At 45.0% G+C, this 15384-nt stretch overlaps 1 protein-coding gene across 8 annotated transcripts in view; it reads right to left on the bottom strand.

Moving 5' to 3' along the window:
* The window catches only part of PRMT2 (protein arginine methyltransferase 2), a 36052-nt gene extending 24089 nt beyond the window's left edge, over positions 1-11963 (bottom strand). For 3 of the 8 annotated variants that reach the window (XM_057696828.1, XM_057696830.1, XM_057696829.1), the window contains exons 1-4: positions 11678-11963; positions 10228-10324; positions 5065-5172; positions 4255-4437 (exon numbers count right to left, since the gene is read on the bottom strand). In XM_057696828.1, the coding sequence (XP_057552811.1) occupies positions 4255-4437; positions 5065-5172; positions 10228-10324; positions 11678-11853 (564 nt within the window). In that variant the 5' untranslated portion in view covers positions 11854-11963. Of the gene's footprint in view, positions 1-4254; positions 4438-5064; positions 5173-10227; positions 10325-11619 lie in introns of those variants that run through there. The other 5 variants (XM_057696824.1, XM_057696826.1, XM_057696825.1 and 2 more) reach the window with 5 other exon arrangements.
* Between the last annotated feature and the right edge of the window lie 3421 nt (positions 11964-15384).

Below are 15384 nucleotides of genomic sequence, written 5' to 3'. Positions count from 1 at the left end.
AGATGGCCAACAAACACATGAAAAGATGCTCAACATCACTAAACATTAGAGAAATGCAGGTCATAGCCACAATGAAGTATCACCTCACACCGGTCAGAATGGCCATCATCAAAACATCTAGAGACAATAAATTGTTGGAGACGGTGTGGAGAAAAGGGAACTCTCCTGCACTGTTGGTGGGATTGTAAGCGGTACAGCCACTATGGAAAACAGTTTGGAGGTGCCTTAAAAAACTAAAAATAGAACTACCATATGATCCAGTAATCCCACACCTGGGCATATACCCAGAGGAAACCATGATCCAAAAAGAAACAAGTAGCATAATGTTCACTGCAGCACTGTTTACAATAGCCAGGACATGGAAACAACCTAGATGCCCATCGACAGATGAGTGGATGAAGAAGACGTGGCACATATATACGATGGAGTATTACTCAGCCATAAAAAGGAATGAAATGGAACTATATGTCATGAGGTGGATAGACCTAGAGTCTGTCATACTGAGTGAAGTAAGCCAGAAAGAGAAAAACAAATACTGTATGCTAACACATATATGTGGAATCTGAAGACATGGTACTGATGAAACCAGTGACAGGCAAGAGTAGAGATAAAGAAGTAGAGAATGGACTTGAGGACACGGGGCTGGGGTGAGGGGCGAAGGGGAAGCTGGGACGAGGTGAGAGAGTAGCACAGACATATTTACACTACCAGCTGTAAGATAGATAGCTAGTGGGACGTTGCTGTATAACAAAAGGAGATCAACTTCATGGGAGATGCCTTGGAGGGCCAGGACGGGGGGGGGGGGGGGGTCGCGGGAGGGAGGGGATATGGGGATATGTGTATAAATACAGCTGATTCGCTTTGGTGTACCTCAGAGACGGGTACAAGAGTGTAAAGCAAATATAGTCCAATAAAGAGTTCAAAAAAAAAAGACCAAAATATGCCACCAGATACAAATAAGAGTAGACAGTGAGGGAAGAGAAGGACGCTTCCGGAACCCTTCCCGCTCGGCGGTTGCAGAAAAGCAGGGGTGGACCACGGAGGCGGTGTGGAGAGGCAGAAGCGGCCACAAACGTGGCCAAGACGCCCTGAGAGAGAACGGCCGAGCCTGGGAGCGGCTGCAGGGGCCCCAGCCACGTCCCCTCCCGGCCGGAAGGCCCCTCCTGGGACCCCGTTTGCCTGGGGGCGGCACGAAGCGCAGCTCTGGGGCAGGCGCAGCCACGCCGGCGGGGGAGGACTCCACACCCGAGACACGGCCCATGGGACTCGCCGGTCCCCGGGGGGGCACAGCGAGGCTCCTCCGGACCGTGCGGGGCTACGGAGGGCGCTGGAGCCCCCACACCCCACTCCAGCACGAGCGGCGCCGCGCAGAGGCGGACAGGAGGCCCGGCCGCCCGACCGCGTCGGCACCAGCAGGAACCCTGCACGGGCCTCGCGAGCCGCGTGGCTCCTCAGAGGGGGACAGAGGGAGGCCGCCAAAGCGGATGGAGGCAAGACCCAGCCGTCCCGCCTGCGGGCCCACCCGACGCGGAGTCGGAGCCAGGATGGGAGGCCCCGGCGGGGCTGGCGGGGCTGCACACCTCCTAAGAGGGAAGCGCAAAGCCGACCTCAGGCACGAGATGCTTCAAGGCAAAGAGCATCAGGTCATAACGACACAGGAAGCGCTCCAGCAGGAGGACATCATAATTCTGAATGTTCTTGTACCTAATAACAGAGCTTCAGAACACACAAAGCAAAAGCCAGTAGAAATGCAACAGGAAAGACAGATTCACAGTTGTAGTCAGAGACGTCCACACCCTTCTCTTCGTAACTGACAGAAGCAGAAAATCAGAAAAGACGCAGACGTGAACAACATTATCAGCCAACTTAATCCCACTGAGAGAACACGTCACCCAACCATTTACAATGATACACAAAAATACCTAGGAACACAACCTAGAAAGGTACACAACCCTGTATGATCAAAACCTCAAAACTCTTAGACATAATCCAAGGCTTAAGAAATGAGAAGAGTCACAAAGATGTCACTCTCCCTAAATTAATGCACATTTTCCATGTAACACATCAAAATGCCAAACAACCGGGCAGGGGTGGAGGAGGAGCCCAACAAAATGAGGATAAAAGTAGTTCCAAAAGATAAACAGACAAGGCCATGAAAATGCCTAATTTTTAAATTAGGAGAACTGCTAGAGGCCTAGCTCTTCCAATCATGAAAGAGCTACAATAATGAAAAGCATCTGGAGCTGCAGAAGAAATAAGCGGACGGATGAACCAGCAGAGATTCCCAAAACAGACCCTAGCAGTTCAGCATGGGATAAATGTGCGTTTCCCGGTGCACGAAAAGAAGATTACCAAAGCTGGAACAGCTGGATGCCTGTAGGGAAATTAAGTCGGAATTTTACCTTATTCTTTACAAGTAGATTCCAGATTGATTTTCCTATTTCATTGCTAAGATTGCGATCACAAAAGTTCTGAAAGAAAGCATGGATGTTTATAATCTCGGAGTGAAGGCCTGGAAAATAGGACACAAACCAGAAGCTGCAAAGAAAAGGACAGATGAGACCATATAAAGATAAAAAGTTCCATGGGGGACAGGACCAGCAAGTGATCACTGTGAAACATCCAAATACAAGCTAAACTGCCTATATAACACATAAATGGACAGAAATCAAAAGAAAAATGGGCAAATTATATGAAAGTTTACCCCAAAAAAAGACATACAAAAGGCCAATAAAATATGAAATAAGGTCAATCTCACTTTAAAAAATGGAAATCAAAATCGAGATACATATTTCACTTTTAGGATTGGATATCCTTCTCACCGTGAAGACTTGCGGTGATGAAATACACCTTCTATGCCACTGGTAGGTGTACACTAGCAGATCTTTCTGGCAGGCAGCTTGGCAAGATCCACCAAGTAAAAAACACATACATATACCCTTCAAATTTACCCAGTGGAAACTCTAGCAAAGGTTTAGCAGGATTTATGTAGGAGGACGTCCATTACAGCATTGCTGCTTGTGATGAAAAGCAAGTATGATCCTTTTCAAATCAACACAACAGTCTGCAGCTGTTCTAAAGAACAGACCTTCAAAATATATAGCTACATGAGAAGAGCAAGGTGACAAACAGTGTGTCGAACTATTCCTTTTCGATAAATTTAAAAGAATAAAACAGATGCAGCTTAGATTTGGAAGAAGCATAAACACTTGCCGAAAGAAATCTCAAGGAGCAGAGTGAGGAGACAGACCTCAAATTACCACTGTGTCTTTCTTACTCGATGGAAACCTCTAACCATGTACACACATGACTGGTTTTTCATTTCCTTTAACATTTTTGATTGTCAAACATGACACATCTACAAAAAAGTACACTAAAAAAATACCTGTAGAGTTTACTTTACATAGTTACATTCCAAACACTCTTGCACCCACACCAGACCCTGCCAGCACCCCAGACCTTCTCACCTGGCCATGCCAAACAGAAACCCCTTACAGGTAACCACCGTGCAGATTCTCAGGGGGATCCGGCCCCTGGTCTCTAGCACTCCACCACTTACACACATTCACAGACGACACCTTTAACATGGCCTTATAACTGCATATAATTGAATCAAACGCAAGATATTCTCTGTCTTGCTCTCTCACTCAACAGTGTATTTGCAACATTCATCAGGCAAGTATCCATTTTATTTAGTTTAAAATATAAACAGGGTTGTCTGGACCACAGGACTTTGGGGAAAAATCAAACTAATAAGCTATTATTTATAGGTATTGCCGTTGATTTATATAATTTTTTTGTATTTCATTTTTAAAGTAAAATGTATTACTTTTTTTAAAAAAATACGGAGAAAAGTTCATAATTCCATTGCTCAGACAATATCTCTAAACCAGGGGTCTGCACATTACAGCCCGTGGGCCAATCCAGCCTACCACCTGCTTTTGTATGGCCTGCAAGCTAAGAATGGCTTTTACATTTTTAAATGGTTTTTAAAAATCAAAAGAATATGACACACGCAAATCATATGGAAGTCAAATTTCAGTGTCTATAGATAAAGTTTTATTGGAACGAAGCCCTGCTCACTTGAAGTTTTCTCGGCTGCTTCGGCACTTGGATGGCAGAGTGAAGAAAACGTCTGCAGACCCTTCTCTTAACATTGAGTAGAAGCCCAGAAATTATTTTTATAGGTTAGAACCTAAAACTAGAGAGAAGCACGCGCCGCTTAGCCTGCGGGGCGGGCAAGGGAGGCAGTACCAGGGTCCCGTAGCTGCCGAAGTACTCCTCATCCTGCCACGAGTCCTCGGGGTCCCAGGCCTCCAGCTGCTTCCCCAGGTGGTTGGCCGGGATGTACCCACAGCAGCCGGCACGCTCGCCCCACCACCAGTCAGCAGTGGTTTGTCTCAGGATGAGAATTTTTTCTCCTCTCAAAAAGCTGAGCTATAAAACATACACAAGTGAAAATTAAAGAAAAATCTGTAGTTGGTATTTCAGTTATGGCTCAGTGATACATCCCCCATCACTGGGCCCCAAATCACAGCAATTTCAAAAAGGAACCAATGGGTAAGTACATCAACTGACAGCTTATGAAAATGACACCAGGACAGAAGCAGACTTTGACGGATATTTCTGTTTTTAAAAGAAAGATTAAACATTTTCAAACAGCTTAATTTCTTAGAACAGAATTTCTAACAGCCCCTTCACCGTAACTCAGCTAGGGGGTAGCTGGTTCAGTTACTGGAGGCTCACGCTAAGAAATTCCTATTATGAAGTAAAGAAAGCTACATTCAAGTAGATATTTTCATTTTACACCCAATTCTTCATTAACCAGAATAGGTTCTAAGTAAAGGTTTCAAAGCAGAAGCTGAAGCAGGTACCCCTGCCCCGTCCCTCACCTGGGGATCCTTCACATCAGGCTGTTAGGCTGGAAGGGTCGCTTACAGGCCTCCTGTGGCTGTGAAGTATCTGAATACTTCTTTATTTAAATTTGCTATGGTTTCTGCAAATTTACATCTAATCCTGTCGCTGCACATGCTGAATCCACCAAGCATAAGCCCACACGGCTACCTGCGTCTCGTCGGTGGCAGAATAGTCTGCGATGGCCACGAACTCCTCAGGGTGCACACCCCCCTGGAGGTGCTCCTCCTCACCCTGCACGGCGGCGTCCTCTCCCTCCTGCTCAAAGCAAGGGAGAAAGGGCGGTGACTGCGGGGCTGCCGTTCCTCTCCCTCCCTCTCTCTGCCTCTGTCTCTCCATCTCTGCTTCTGTCTGTCTGTCTGTCTCTCTCTCCGTCTGTCTGTCTCTCTTGGCTCCATTAGGATGGTTTCAAATCAAGATTCACGTGACCACGTTTTCATCGTACAAACACTCAGCATCCTCTTCACCAGCAGAATGAGGGGATCTCACCCTTCCTCTACCTTGACATCAGGTCTCAGTACAAAATGCCTTGCATCCTCAAGAGAACGTCAGAGAAAGAACAAGAACGAGGCATTTTGAGTGTCTATTTAGTGACTGATCCCGTCACCTGCAGTGCTCTGAAGGTGGCGACGGGCCCAGGAAAAAGCAGCCCTGTCTCTGGGTGTCAGACCCAAGGACAGAGCTGGGTGTCGGCACTGAGGGCGGACAGAGGAGCCGGGAGGCAGCCCTGGGACAACACTGCTGCTCAGGATGCAGGGGAGGCGCCCTGGACCTGGGGCTGCACACAGCCCGCCTTGGCTTTAGGGCAGAGCAGGCCTGCCTGGAGGGCACCCCAGAGGTGGCGGAGCCCCCGCGCACACCCCGGCTCACTGCAGCAAGCCCACCCAGAGCATACATTTAAACAGATTTTCCTAAACATAAACATCATTCATGTGCATTTTAGATAATGCGTGAAAGCACAAGAGTACACAGACGAAAATTAGAACTACATGTGAGCTTGCTCACTGGCCAGAGGTCAATGGCGGTAACACATAACACTTCAGGCTTTCTTCAGACAGCACCTCCTCACACGGTGTTTACTAGGATCATACAGTTCTGCCTCATGACACGTTTTCCAACCATTAAATTCTGAACGTTTTTCCTCATTATTAAACATGCCTCTAAACGCATGTTCAGTTTCTCATAGGATTCCAAACTGTGAATTATTGTAACTGATTTATCAAATCTCCTAGTTTTGGACACGTACATTGTTTTCAGTTTTTCTAGTATAAATTATCTTAAGCTGACCTTTAATATGAGTTAGTCTGTCCCTGATAATCTTCTCAGGATACATTCCTGAATATGAAATCGCGGGATCAAGGTCTTTTATGGCTTCTGAGGTCACCACCCGACGCCTTCCGTGCACGTGCGCGGGACGGAGCCGCCCGAGGGCCCTGCCCCCCGCCGACCGCACCGTTCACCGCTGCGGACCCCGCCGGTCCGACCCCGAGAAATCGCCTCTTGCGCACTTCCATTTGTCTTTCTTTTGTCATTCGTGCTCAGACATGACTTTACATGCACACTGGCCGCCGTTTTTATTTTAATAACAGCCTGTTGGTATCCTTTGCACGAGTTCCTTTCACAGCAACGTGACTCGTGTCCGCTCACCCTCAGCCCGTCCTGCTCCAGCCACGCGGCCACCGGCTCCCCACACGCCCCGTCCTCACAGTCTCCTCGGGGACTTGCGGGGCACAGAGAGGCAGGCGGTGCCCACTCCTCTCGGGGCTCATGTCACACGTGCACACACACACGCGCTCGGTTTATTTTCTCTTTTGATATAGCTTTTTATAAAAGGTATCACAGACACTTCTCAAAAAAATTTTTTTTTCACTCACATAATACCTTGTGGAAAACTCCCCACCTTCAGAACTCTACATATGTATATGTGTTACGTACATACATGTGCTATGTATGTACATAACATATGGCTACATAACACTCCACAGCAGGAATCCTGCCTGAGTCTTCAGTCATCTTCAGCTGATGGACTTTCTCTGGGTGTCCAGGTTCCTACCACCACCAGTGTCTGTGCACGTGTATCCTGCCGTGATGACGTTTTATGTCTGTGGGACAGACTGGCAGGGCTGAAACATAAGCATAGTTTTCATTCAAACATTTATCTGATTCTTTCCATAAAGGGTGCGGCACTTCACACTTCACCAGCAGTGCATGGAGTAACCGTCTTTAATTTTTGCCAGAGTGACAGGTGTAAAGACTCCAGAAAAGGTAAATATGTGAGGAAACACTATTACTTATACTTTATTTTAAAAAAGACTTTTGATAGCAGAGAGAAACAACAATAATTTATTGTGGGGTTTATAACATATGTAGAAGTAAAATATACTACAGCAGTGCAAAAACAGGGGCTGGTAAACGGAACTAATTTGGAGGATTCTTATGTTGTGATGTAGTCAAAAAAAAAAAAAAGACTGGAATAGGTTAAGGATGCATATCATAGTTTCTTGGGTGACCACCAGAATAATATAAAAAGGTGCAGCTCAGATGTCAACAGAGGAGATAACATGGGATTATAGAAAGAAAGTATTTTATTAATCTATGAGAAGATGGAGAAAGGTAAAAAGGAAGAATTGTGACAAACAGAAAACAAATAGCAAGATGTTAGATTCATTATGTTAAATGTTAATGGACTGAATACTCAAATGGCAAAAATTATCTGACAGGAAAATAAAAGATACAACTTTACAAGAGGAACGCTTTAAATATAAGGAGTTAGACTGGTTGAAAATATAGGTACATATGTGTCTGTGTGCCATGCAAACACTAGCCGTAAGAAAGCTGGTACAGCTGTATTAATATAAGACAAAGTAAATGCAAGGCAAGAAGTATTAACAGGTAAAAAGAGAGACTTCATAAAAATAAAAGGGTCAACTAATCTAGAAAATAAAAACTAACATAAACATATGCACCAAATAACAGAGATTCAAAATATGTGAAGCAAAGAGTGACAGATCCAAAAGGAAATAAACAAAAAAAATAGACAAATCCACAATCACAGTGGAGATTTTTGAAACTCATCTCTCTCAGTAACTGATAGAACAAATGGACAAAACATCAGACAGGATACAGAGCTCTGAGCAATACTAATAACCCATTAGACTGTCATGACTTTGAACACTACACCCAACAACTGCAGAATAACTTAGTCTCTGCAAGTGCACGTGGAACATCCACCAAACAGTTCTTACAACAAGACCATAAAGCAGGCCTGAAAAAGTTTCCAAAGACTGAAATGTTATATTTTCTGATCAAACATAATCAAACCAAAATTAAATAACAAAAGTATAAAATTTCCCAAATGTTTGGAAATAAAGCAACACACTTCTGAATAGCCCAGAAATTTTCTAATTTCCATTGTGGTATATTAGAAAGTATTTTAACTGAACCATAATGAAAATACAATTTAAACATGTAATACATTTAAATGTATGAGGTACAGCTAAAGCAGTGAACAGAGGAAAAGTTATAGCTTTAAAGATATATATTAGAAAAGAAATGTTTAAAATCAATGATCCAAGCTTCCACCTTGAGATGCTATGAAAAGAGAAAATTAAACCCAAATAGAATAGAATAAAGGAAATAAAAGCAGAAATCCATGAAACAGAAAACAGATGGACAAAGAGAAAGTCAACAAAGATTTCTTTGAAAACATAAAATTGATAAAATCCTAAAAAGCTAAAATGCAAATTGTGACTATCAGGCATCTCTTCTGTGATGAAGAATGCTATTACACAGATGAACACAACTATTATTGAAATACTACCATGACTCACAAGTAATCAGGAAACTAAAATAATAAGATAACATTTCTAACCCACAGACTGACCAAAATTAAAAAGCCTGATGCTCTCAAGTGTTAGCAAGCACTCTGGGCTCCTGGCAAACCTGGGAACTGGTAAAGCCACCTGGAAGAACAATTGCTCATTATCTAGTAAAAGTGAAAATAAGCAATCCCTTCCACCCTACAATGCCATTACTGGGTACACATCCTGGAGCACCTGTGCACAAAGACACACTGAAGGATGTCCACAGCAGCACTGTTTGAAATGGAGAAAAACTGGAAACAATGTAAGTGTCCAACAAAAGGGAAAGACATAAAATGTGGTATACACCTAATGTATAACAGTAAGACGGAACAGACCTACATACCTATCTGTGAATGCGATACATTCATACAAGGAAAACACTACAGGGACCATCCTTCAGGGCTAAGCCAGCTGTACCCAAACATTAAAGACACATTCCTCAAAAGTAACATAGGTGGAAAAGGCAGGCTGCAAAAGACACACAGACTAGGACACCACTTAGGTAAATTCTAAAAAGCACACACAAATAATATCATATGTTGCTCAAAGATGCCTATACAAGGCATAAAAGTATAAAAAATAGTGCAGAAACACAAAGATCAATTCATAATTCATAGTAGTGTTTGCCCTTGAGACAGAGGAAGAAGAATGGGACTGGGGTTGGGAAATAAACTTTATTTATGGTTTTTTTATTCATATATATACTTATATTCTGAAGTAAATATGACAAAATGTTAGCACGTTTCCACTTCTGTGTAATACGTACTTGATGTTTGCAATATTATTCTGTAAATGTTCCAGTACTTTAATTTCTCAAAAGAAAATTGACATCCATGAAATTAAAATATTTTATGATTAATTTTAAGAAACAGATTAATGAAATGATCCAACTATAAATAAAATTTCTATATATAAAAACCCAAATGAATTTAGGACAATAATTACAATGAAAAGAGAAAAAAAAAAGGAAATGTTAAAATTGACATCACAGACATGATGTTTTTTAAAAAACATTATTTATTAGAGTATTCTGGTTTTTAATTTTACATAAGCAACATTCCTTGAAATCTAAGGTGACTTTTTTTTTTTACTGTTAACTTGAATGAAACTATATATGTGTCCCAGGCAGAAAAGCAGTATGAATATATAAACTTTTTCAAACGTCTAACCTGTCTCTAACATATTACGTCTGGGACATTTTTAAATAACTGAAAATACGTGCTTTCTTCACCAGCTCGAGTGCAAAAAATGGAACCCTAGATTCCTGGGAGGTGTGTACAATGTCATGTGTGACCCTTACACGTAGTGCATTTCCTCTATTTAAGCATCCCCTGGTTAGTGGCCAGCTTCCAAAGTCCAAGGCAAACGCCATCACTCTGGGCTGAATTCCACTCTCTGTAATGGTCCCGGTCTTTAAATACAAGTTTTCTCATAGCAGAACTGAAATTACCTGCAACTCACTTCTGGGGCAGTCACCTGGTGTTGCCATAGTTCCTTTGGGATCTGCACATAACTGCTGCTTTAAGGTTTCATTTTCCCCTCCATTTCTATTTTAAAAAGAGAGAGAAGGAAAAAATGCTTGTTACATTGCATAATAATTAAGCTCACATGGACCTTAGAAAGGTCCATGAAAAAAAAGTCCTCTACCAAATGGAAGGAAACAAAAAATTAACAGAAATGAAATTTATAAACACAATTCTTACAAAAACAATTGAAAGCATTTAAAATTTATGAACTCCAAACAGTGTATATTTTCATCACTAGCCTGCAAGGTGTTAATTGTTCATTGGCCAAAGACTGCTAGTTTCTGTTAGATCACCGGGTTGATCTACATCAATAAATTGATGTCAATTCTTTCCTTCGAACCCTGACAACTTTAACTCCAAATAAAATTTCCTATCTGGGGCCTTAAAGTGTTTCCACTAACAGGAACCAAGATCTGCATCTCCCAGGGGCTTTTCTTCTCATTCTCAATCTTACTTTTCCAGTGACAGTGTAACCCGTACTATGCTCTGAGATGGATGGTTTTTTCCATTATACAAAAATTCTTTGTTTAAAATGAGCGCTTCACTTTATCCATCAAGACCTAATACTTGCTTGCGTGACATATGTAATTACAAACACTAATACACATACACGGCATTTTCACTAGCAGCTTTGCACTGGGGCCAGAATGGGGCGGGGCCTGGTGGGTGGGGCCATATGGCCGGGTCGGGAGGTGGGCGGGGCCCGGGACCCCATGCCACGACGAGGCGGGGCCGAGCCGATGGGTGGAGCCAGGATGGGCGGGGCGGGGTGACGGGGCGGAGCTCGGCTGAGGGGCGGGGCAGGGTTGGGGGAGAGGACCAAGTATCTTGAAGGGCAGGTGGCCAACAGGGCGAGGCGGCGCGTGATGCTAGAGCATAATGGACAGTGGGGGAAGGGAATGTGACCTGCGCTCTGAGCGGGTGGGGGGTTGGCCAGGATGCCAAGGGCGGACGGGAAGTGAGCGTGGACGTGGGGCGGGGGTCGGGGCACTGTGGGCGTGGTTGGGGGGGTAGAAAGGCTGCGGGACGACGGGTGTGGCGCCCCAGGCGTGGCTCGGAGGGAGGGCGGGGCTCTGGAGGGGGCGGGGCTCTGGAGGGGGCGGGGCTCTGGAGGGGGCGGGGCTCGGAGGGAGGGCAGGGCCCTAGCGGGGGCGGGGCTCGGGGAGGGCGGGGCCCTGGTGGGGGCGGGGCTCGGGGAGGGTGGGGCCCCGACCTTGCGGTCAGCAGCCAGCGCAGAGGCGGCGCGGGGAGGTCTAGAAGGAGGGCGGCGGCCTCGGTCCTCCCGCTGACGCACACCCCGGGCAAGGACCCCGCACCTGGCACGTCCTGCCTCACGCGCGGTCCAGCCGCCCGAGCCGCCCAAGGGAAGCCTACCTCAGCCGCGCGTCTCCGACGAGGCCGACGCCCGCCCCTCCAGCACGCAGGGGCGGCCAGCTCCCACCTAGAGCCCGAGCCACCGCCCTCCGCCCGCGCAGGCGCAGTGTGCGCAGGCTGCCCGCGGAGAAGGCCCCGCCCTGCAACCGGCCCCGTGCGCATGCGCCTCCGTGCATGCCCCGCTGCCCGGAGAAGGAAGCCGCCGCCCCGGAGCGCGCAGGCGTGGTGCGCTTGGCCGCCTCGCGGGGGAGACCCCGCCGCGGGCGGAGCGCCGGGCGCAGGCGCGACCGGGCCGCTGGCCCCGCTTCCGGCCGTCCGCGGCTCCGCGCGCCTGGCTCGGGGGTTGGGGGTGCGGGGAGGGCGAACCCGCCCGCTCTGGGGGTCGGGAGCCCGCTGGGATCGACGGAGGCGGCTGGTTTCCGGGGCAGGAGCCGCTCCCTCGCGCTCCGTGTAACGAGTCCTTTAGCCTTCCCCTCCCGGTGAAGCGCAGACCGGTGTCCTTCCCGGTTGACACGTGGCAGCGGTGATCTCGTTTCACCGAGAGGACGTTTGGGATTTAAAGGCAACGAGCATGTCACTGGCCATGGCCATGGGGGGTGGGGAGGGAGGAGGAGGAGGCGGGCGAAACCCTGGAGGAAGCCGGGCAGGTGCGCGGCCGCAGGGTGACCGGGGTCGGGCCGTGGGTGCCGGCGGCCACTGTCCAGCGGCGTGAGCTGTTTAACACCGCTGAGCTGTATGGTTACACATGGCTAAAATGATAAGTTGTATGTGTATTTCACCATAATTTTTTTTAAAAGGGCAAAGGGGAAGCTGGGACGAAGTGAGAGAGTAGCACTGACATATACACGCTACCAACTGTAAAACAGATGGCTAGTGGGAAGCTGCTGCAGAGCACAGGGAGATCAACTCGATGATGGGTGATGACTTGGAAGGCTGGGAGAGGGAGGGTGGGGGGGAGTCGCGGGAGGGAGGGGATATGGGGATATAGGTATAAATACAGCTGATTCACTTTGTTGTACAGCGGAAACTGGTACAACAGTGTAAAGCAATTCTATTCCAATAAAGAGCTTAAAAAATAAAAAAAAAGAGAGCAGGAACACAAATTACAATATAAGGAATGAAAAAGGAATTCAGCACAGATGCTATAGATAATAAACTGATATTATGAAATCTTGTCCAAAAAGTTAAACAAAGTAGATAAAGGTAGAGAAATTCCTTGAAGAACAACTTACCAAAACTGAACAAGAATATTGAGAAAACCTGTGTAGTTCTAGATCCTCTAAAGCAGGAGTCCCCAACCCCTAAGCTTTAGAAGGAACCTGTTAGGAACCTGGCTGCACAGCAGGAGGTGATCAAAGCTTCACATGCTTCTCCCTATCGCTCGCATTCCGCCTGAACCATCCCACCCCCAACGAAACCGGTCCCTGGTGCCAAAAAGTTTGGGGACTGCTGTTCTAAAGGAATTGATTTAATAGTTTTAAGTCTTCTTACAAAGCATACCCCAGGAGCAGATGGCTTCACTAGTAAATGCTTCCAAACAAATAAGGAGAAAATAATGCTAATGTTACACAAATTCTTCCAGAAAATACAGAAAACTGAGATACTTCCAAACTGATTTTATGAGGCCAGCATAATCCTGCCATAAAATACTAATCAACACAGAAAAAAGTTAAAATGGCTAAGACAGCGTTTCTCACCACCCAGTTCTATAAGGGTTAAGTCCTAACCCACTGCATTCGGACAATGCGCCCTGAGAGGAACTCAGAATTTGGCACTCTGTGCTTTGGATACACAAGCCCCTAGATGCACATCTCAGGGAGAACTTCAGTGGCCCAGATGCTTGCATCTTCCCGTACATAGAAAGGTACTAAAGTCATTGACTTGGGATGTCTGTTCTTTGTGGTTAATAGCAGTCTTTTACCAAGATGTATGCTTGACTGCATGTATTCACAGGCCACAATCGTATGTAGACTGGTTCCTCCCCTCCCTCTCAGAAGCAGTTCGCTCAGAGCCCCTGAGAGGCTGCCTTCCGAACTATGATGCTCAGCAAGACCCTGAGTAAAACCTAACTCACAACTCCCATGTCGTGTGTCCCTCAACTGGACATTAGCAAAAACAGTCCGGTGATATATGAAGTGATTATATATCATGGTCAAGTGTGATTCATTGTAGGAAAGAAAGAATGTTTAGTAATTAAAAATCAACGTGATTCGCACATTACAGATTATAGGAAAAAACATATAAGCATCTACATAGGTGCAGAAAAAACATTTCATGAGATTCAACACCCACTAAACTCTCACAAAACTGGAACTAAAAAGAAATATCTTTGTGAAGAGACACAGATAATATTTAATAACAAAATGGCAGATGCTTTCTTCCTGGATTCAGGTTTCTATTCAGCAGTGCACTGGCAGCCTTATCCAAAGCAAGAAGGCTAGAGAAAGACCAAGAATGTAAAGATTGAAAGGAAAAAGTAAAACTATCAATATTCACAGATGGCATGATTGTGTATGCAGATAATCCAAGGTAATCTACAGATAAAGTATTACAATCAATAAGTAAATTTCTAAGGTCCCTAGATGAAGGCCTGATACAGTAACAATCAACAGTTGGAAATTGCAATCTAAAAATTTCATGTACAATAGCAGTGAATAGCATCAAACATTATCTGTCCTTTAGTAACTGACAGAACAACTGGACAAACACAAACACACACATAGTAAGGGTACAGAAGATCAAACAACACAATCACACCCATGACTTAATTAACAATCAAAGTAATACACCGAACAACTGTAGAATACACCTTATTATTAAAGTCACATGGAATGTTAACCAAGATAGACCATAGACTGGCCCATAAAATAAGTCACAGTAAGTTGCAAAGATTGAAATCTCAGAGTATGTTCTCTGACCACAGAGAAATAAAATTAGAAATCAGTACAGTGAGAAATCTAGAAAAGTCCCAATATTTGGAAATTAAGGAGCATACATCTAAATAATCCATGGGTGAAATGAAGAAACCAGAGAGAGATTATGTTTAATTTCAAATTGAACTTTAATGAAAATATACTGCTGTGGACTGAATGTCTGCATCATCCGAAACTCGTGTGTTGAAATCCTGACCCCGAGGTGATGGTGTTAAGAAGCAGAGCATCTCAGAGGAGATAAGAGCATGAGAGTAGAGCCTCATGAATGGGATCTGTGGTTTTATAAAAGCGATCCCAGAGAGATCCCTGCCCCTTCTGCACATGAGGACACAGAGAGAAGACAGCCGTCTGTGACCCAGGAAGCCCTCACCAGACACCAGAAGTGGGCACCATGATCTTGGACTTCCAGCCTCCACGACTGTGAGAAATGCATGTTTAGTTGTTTATAAGCCACATAGCTTACGGTATTTTTGTTATAACAGCCCACTCAGACTAAGATTACACATGTTAAAGTTGGAGGGATGCAGGTAAAGCAGAGCTTAGAGAGAAATGGATGCTTTCAGTGTTTATGTCAGAATTGAAGAAAAATTAAACCCACGATATAAACTTTCAACTTAAGAAGATAACATTTAAAAATAAAGGAAAAGCAAATCAATATCAAAGTAAATCAAAGAAAGAAATATTAAACTTACAAATTAATGAATGAGGAAATAATAGAAAAAGTTTAACAAAGACAAAAGTTGGTTCTCTGAAAAAAATGAACAGAACTGACAA

Source organism: Hippopotamus amphibius, chromosome 10 (assembly GCF_030028045.1).
Source record: "Hippopotamus amphibius kiboko isolate mHipAmp2 chromosome 10, mHipAmp2.hap2, whole genome shotgun sequence".
Lineage (NCBI taxonomy): Eukaryota > Metazoa > Chordata > Mammalia > Artiodactyla > Hippopotamidae > Hippopotamus > Hippopotamus amphibius.
The sequence above is the reverse complement of the archived record's forward strand: the minus strand, read 5'-3'. Positions and strand labels throughout refer to the sequence as shown.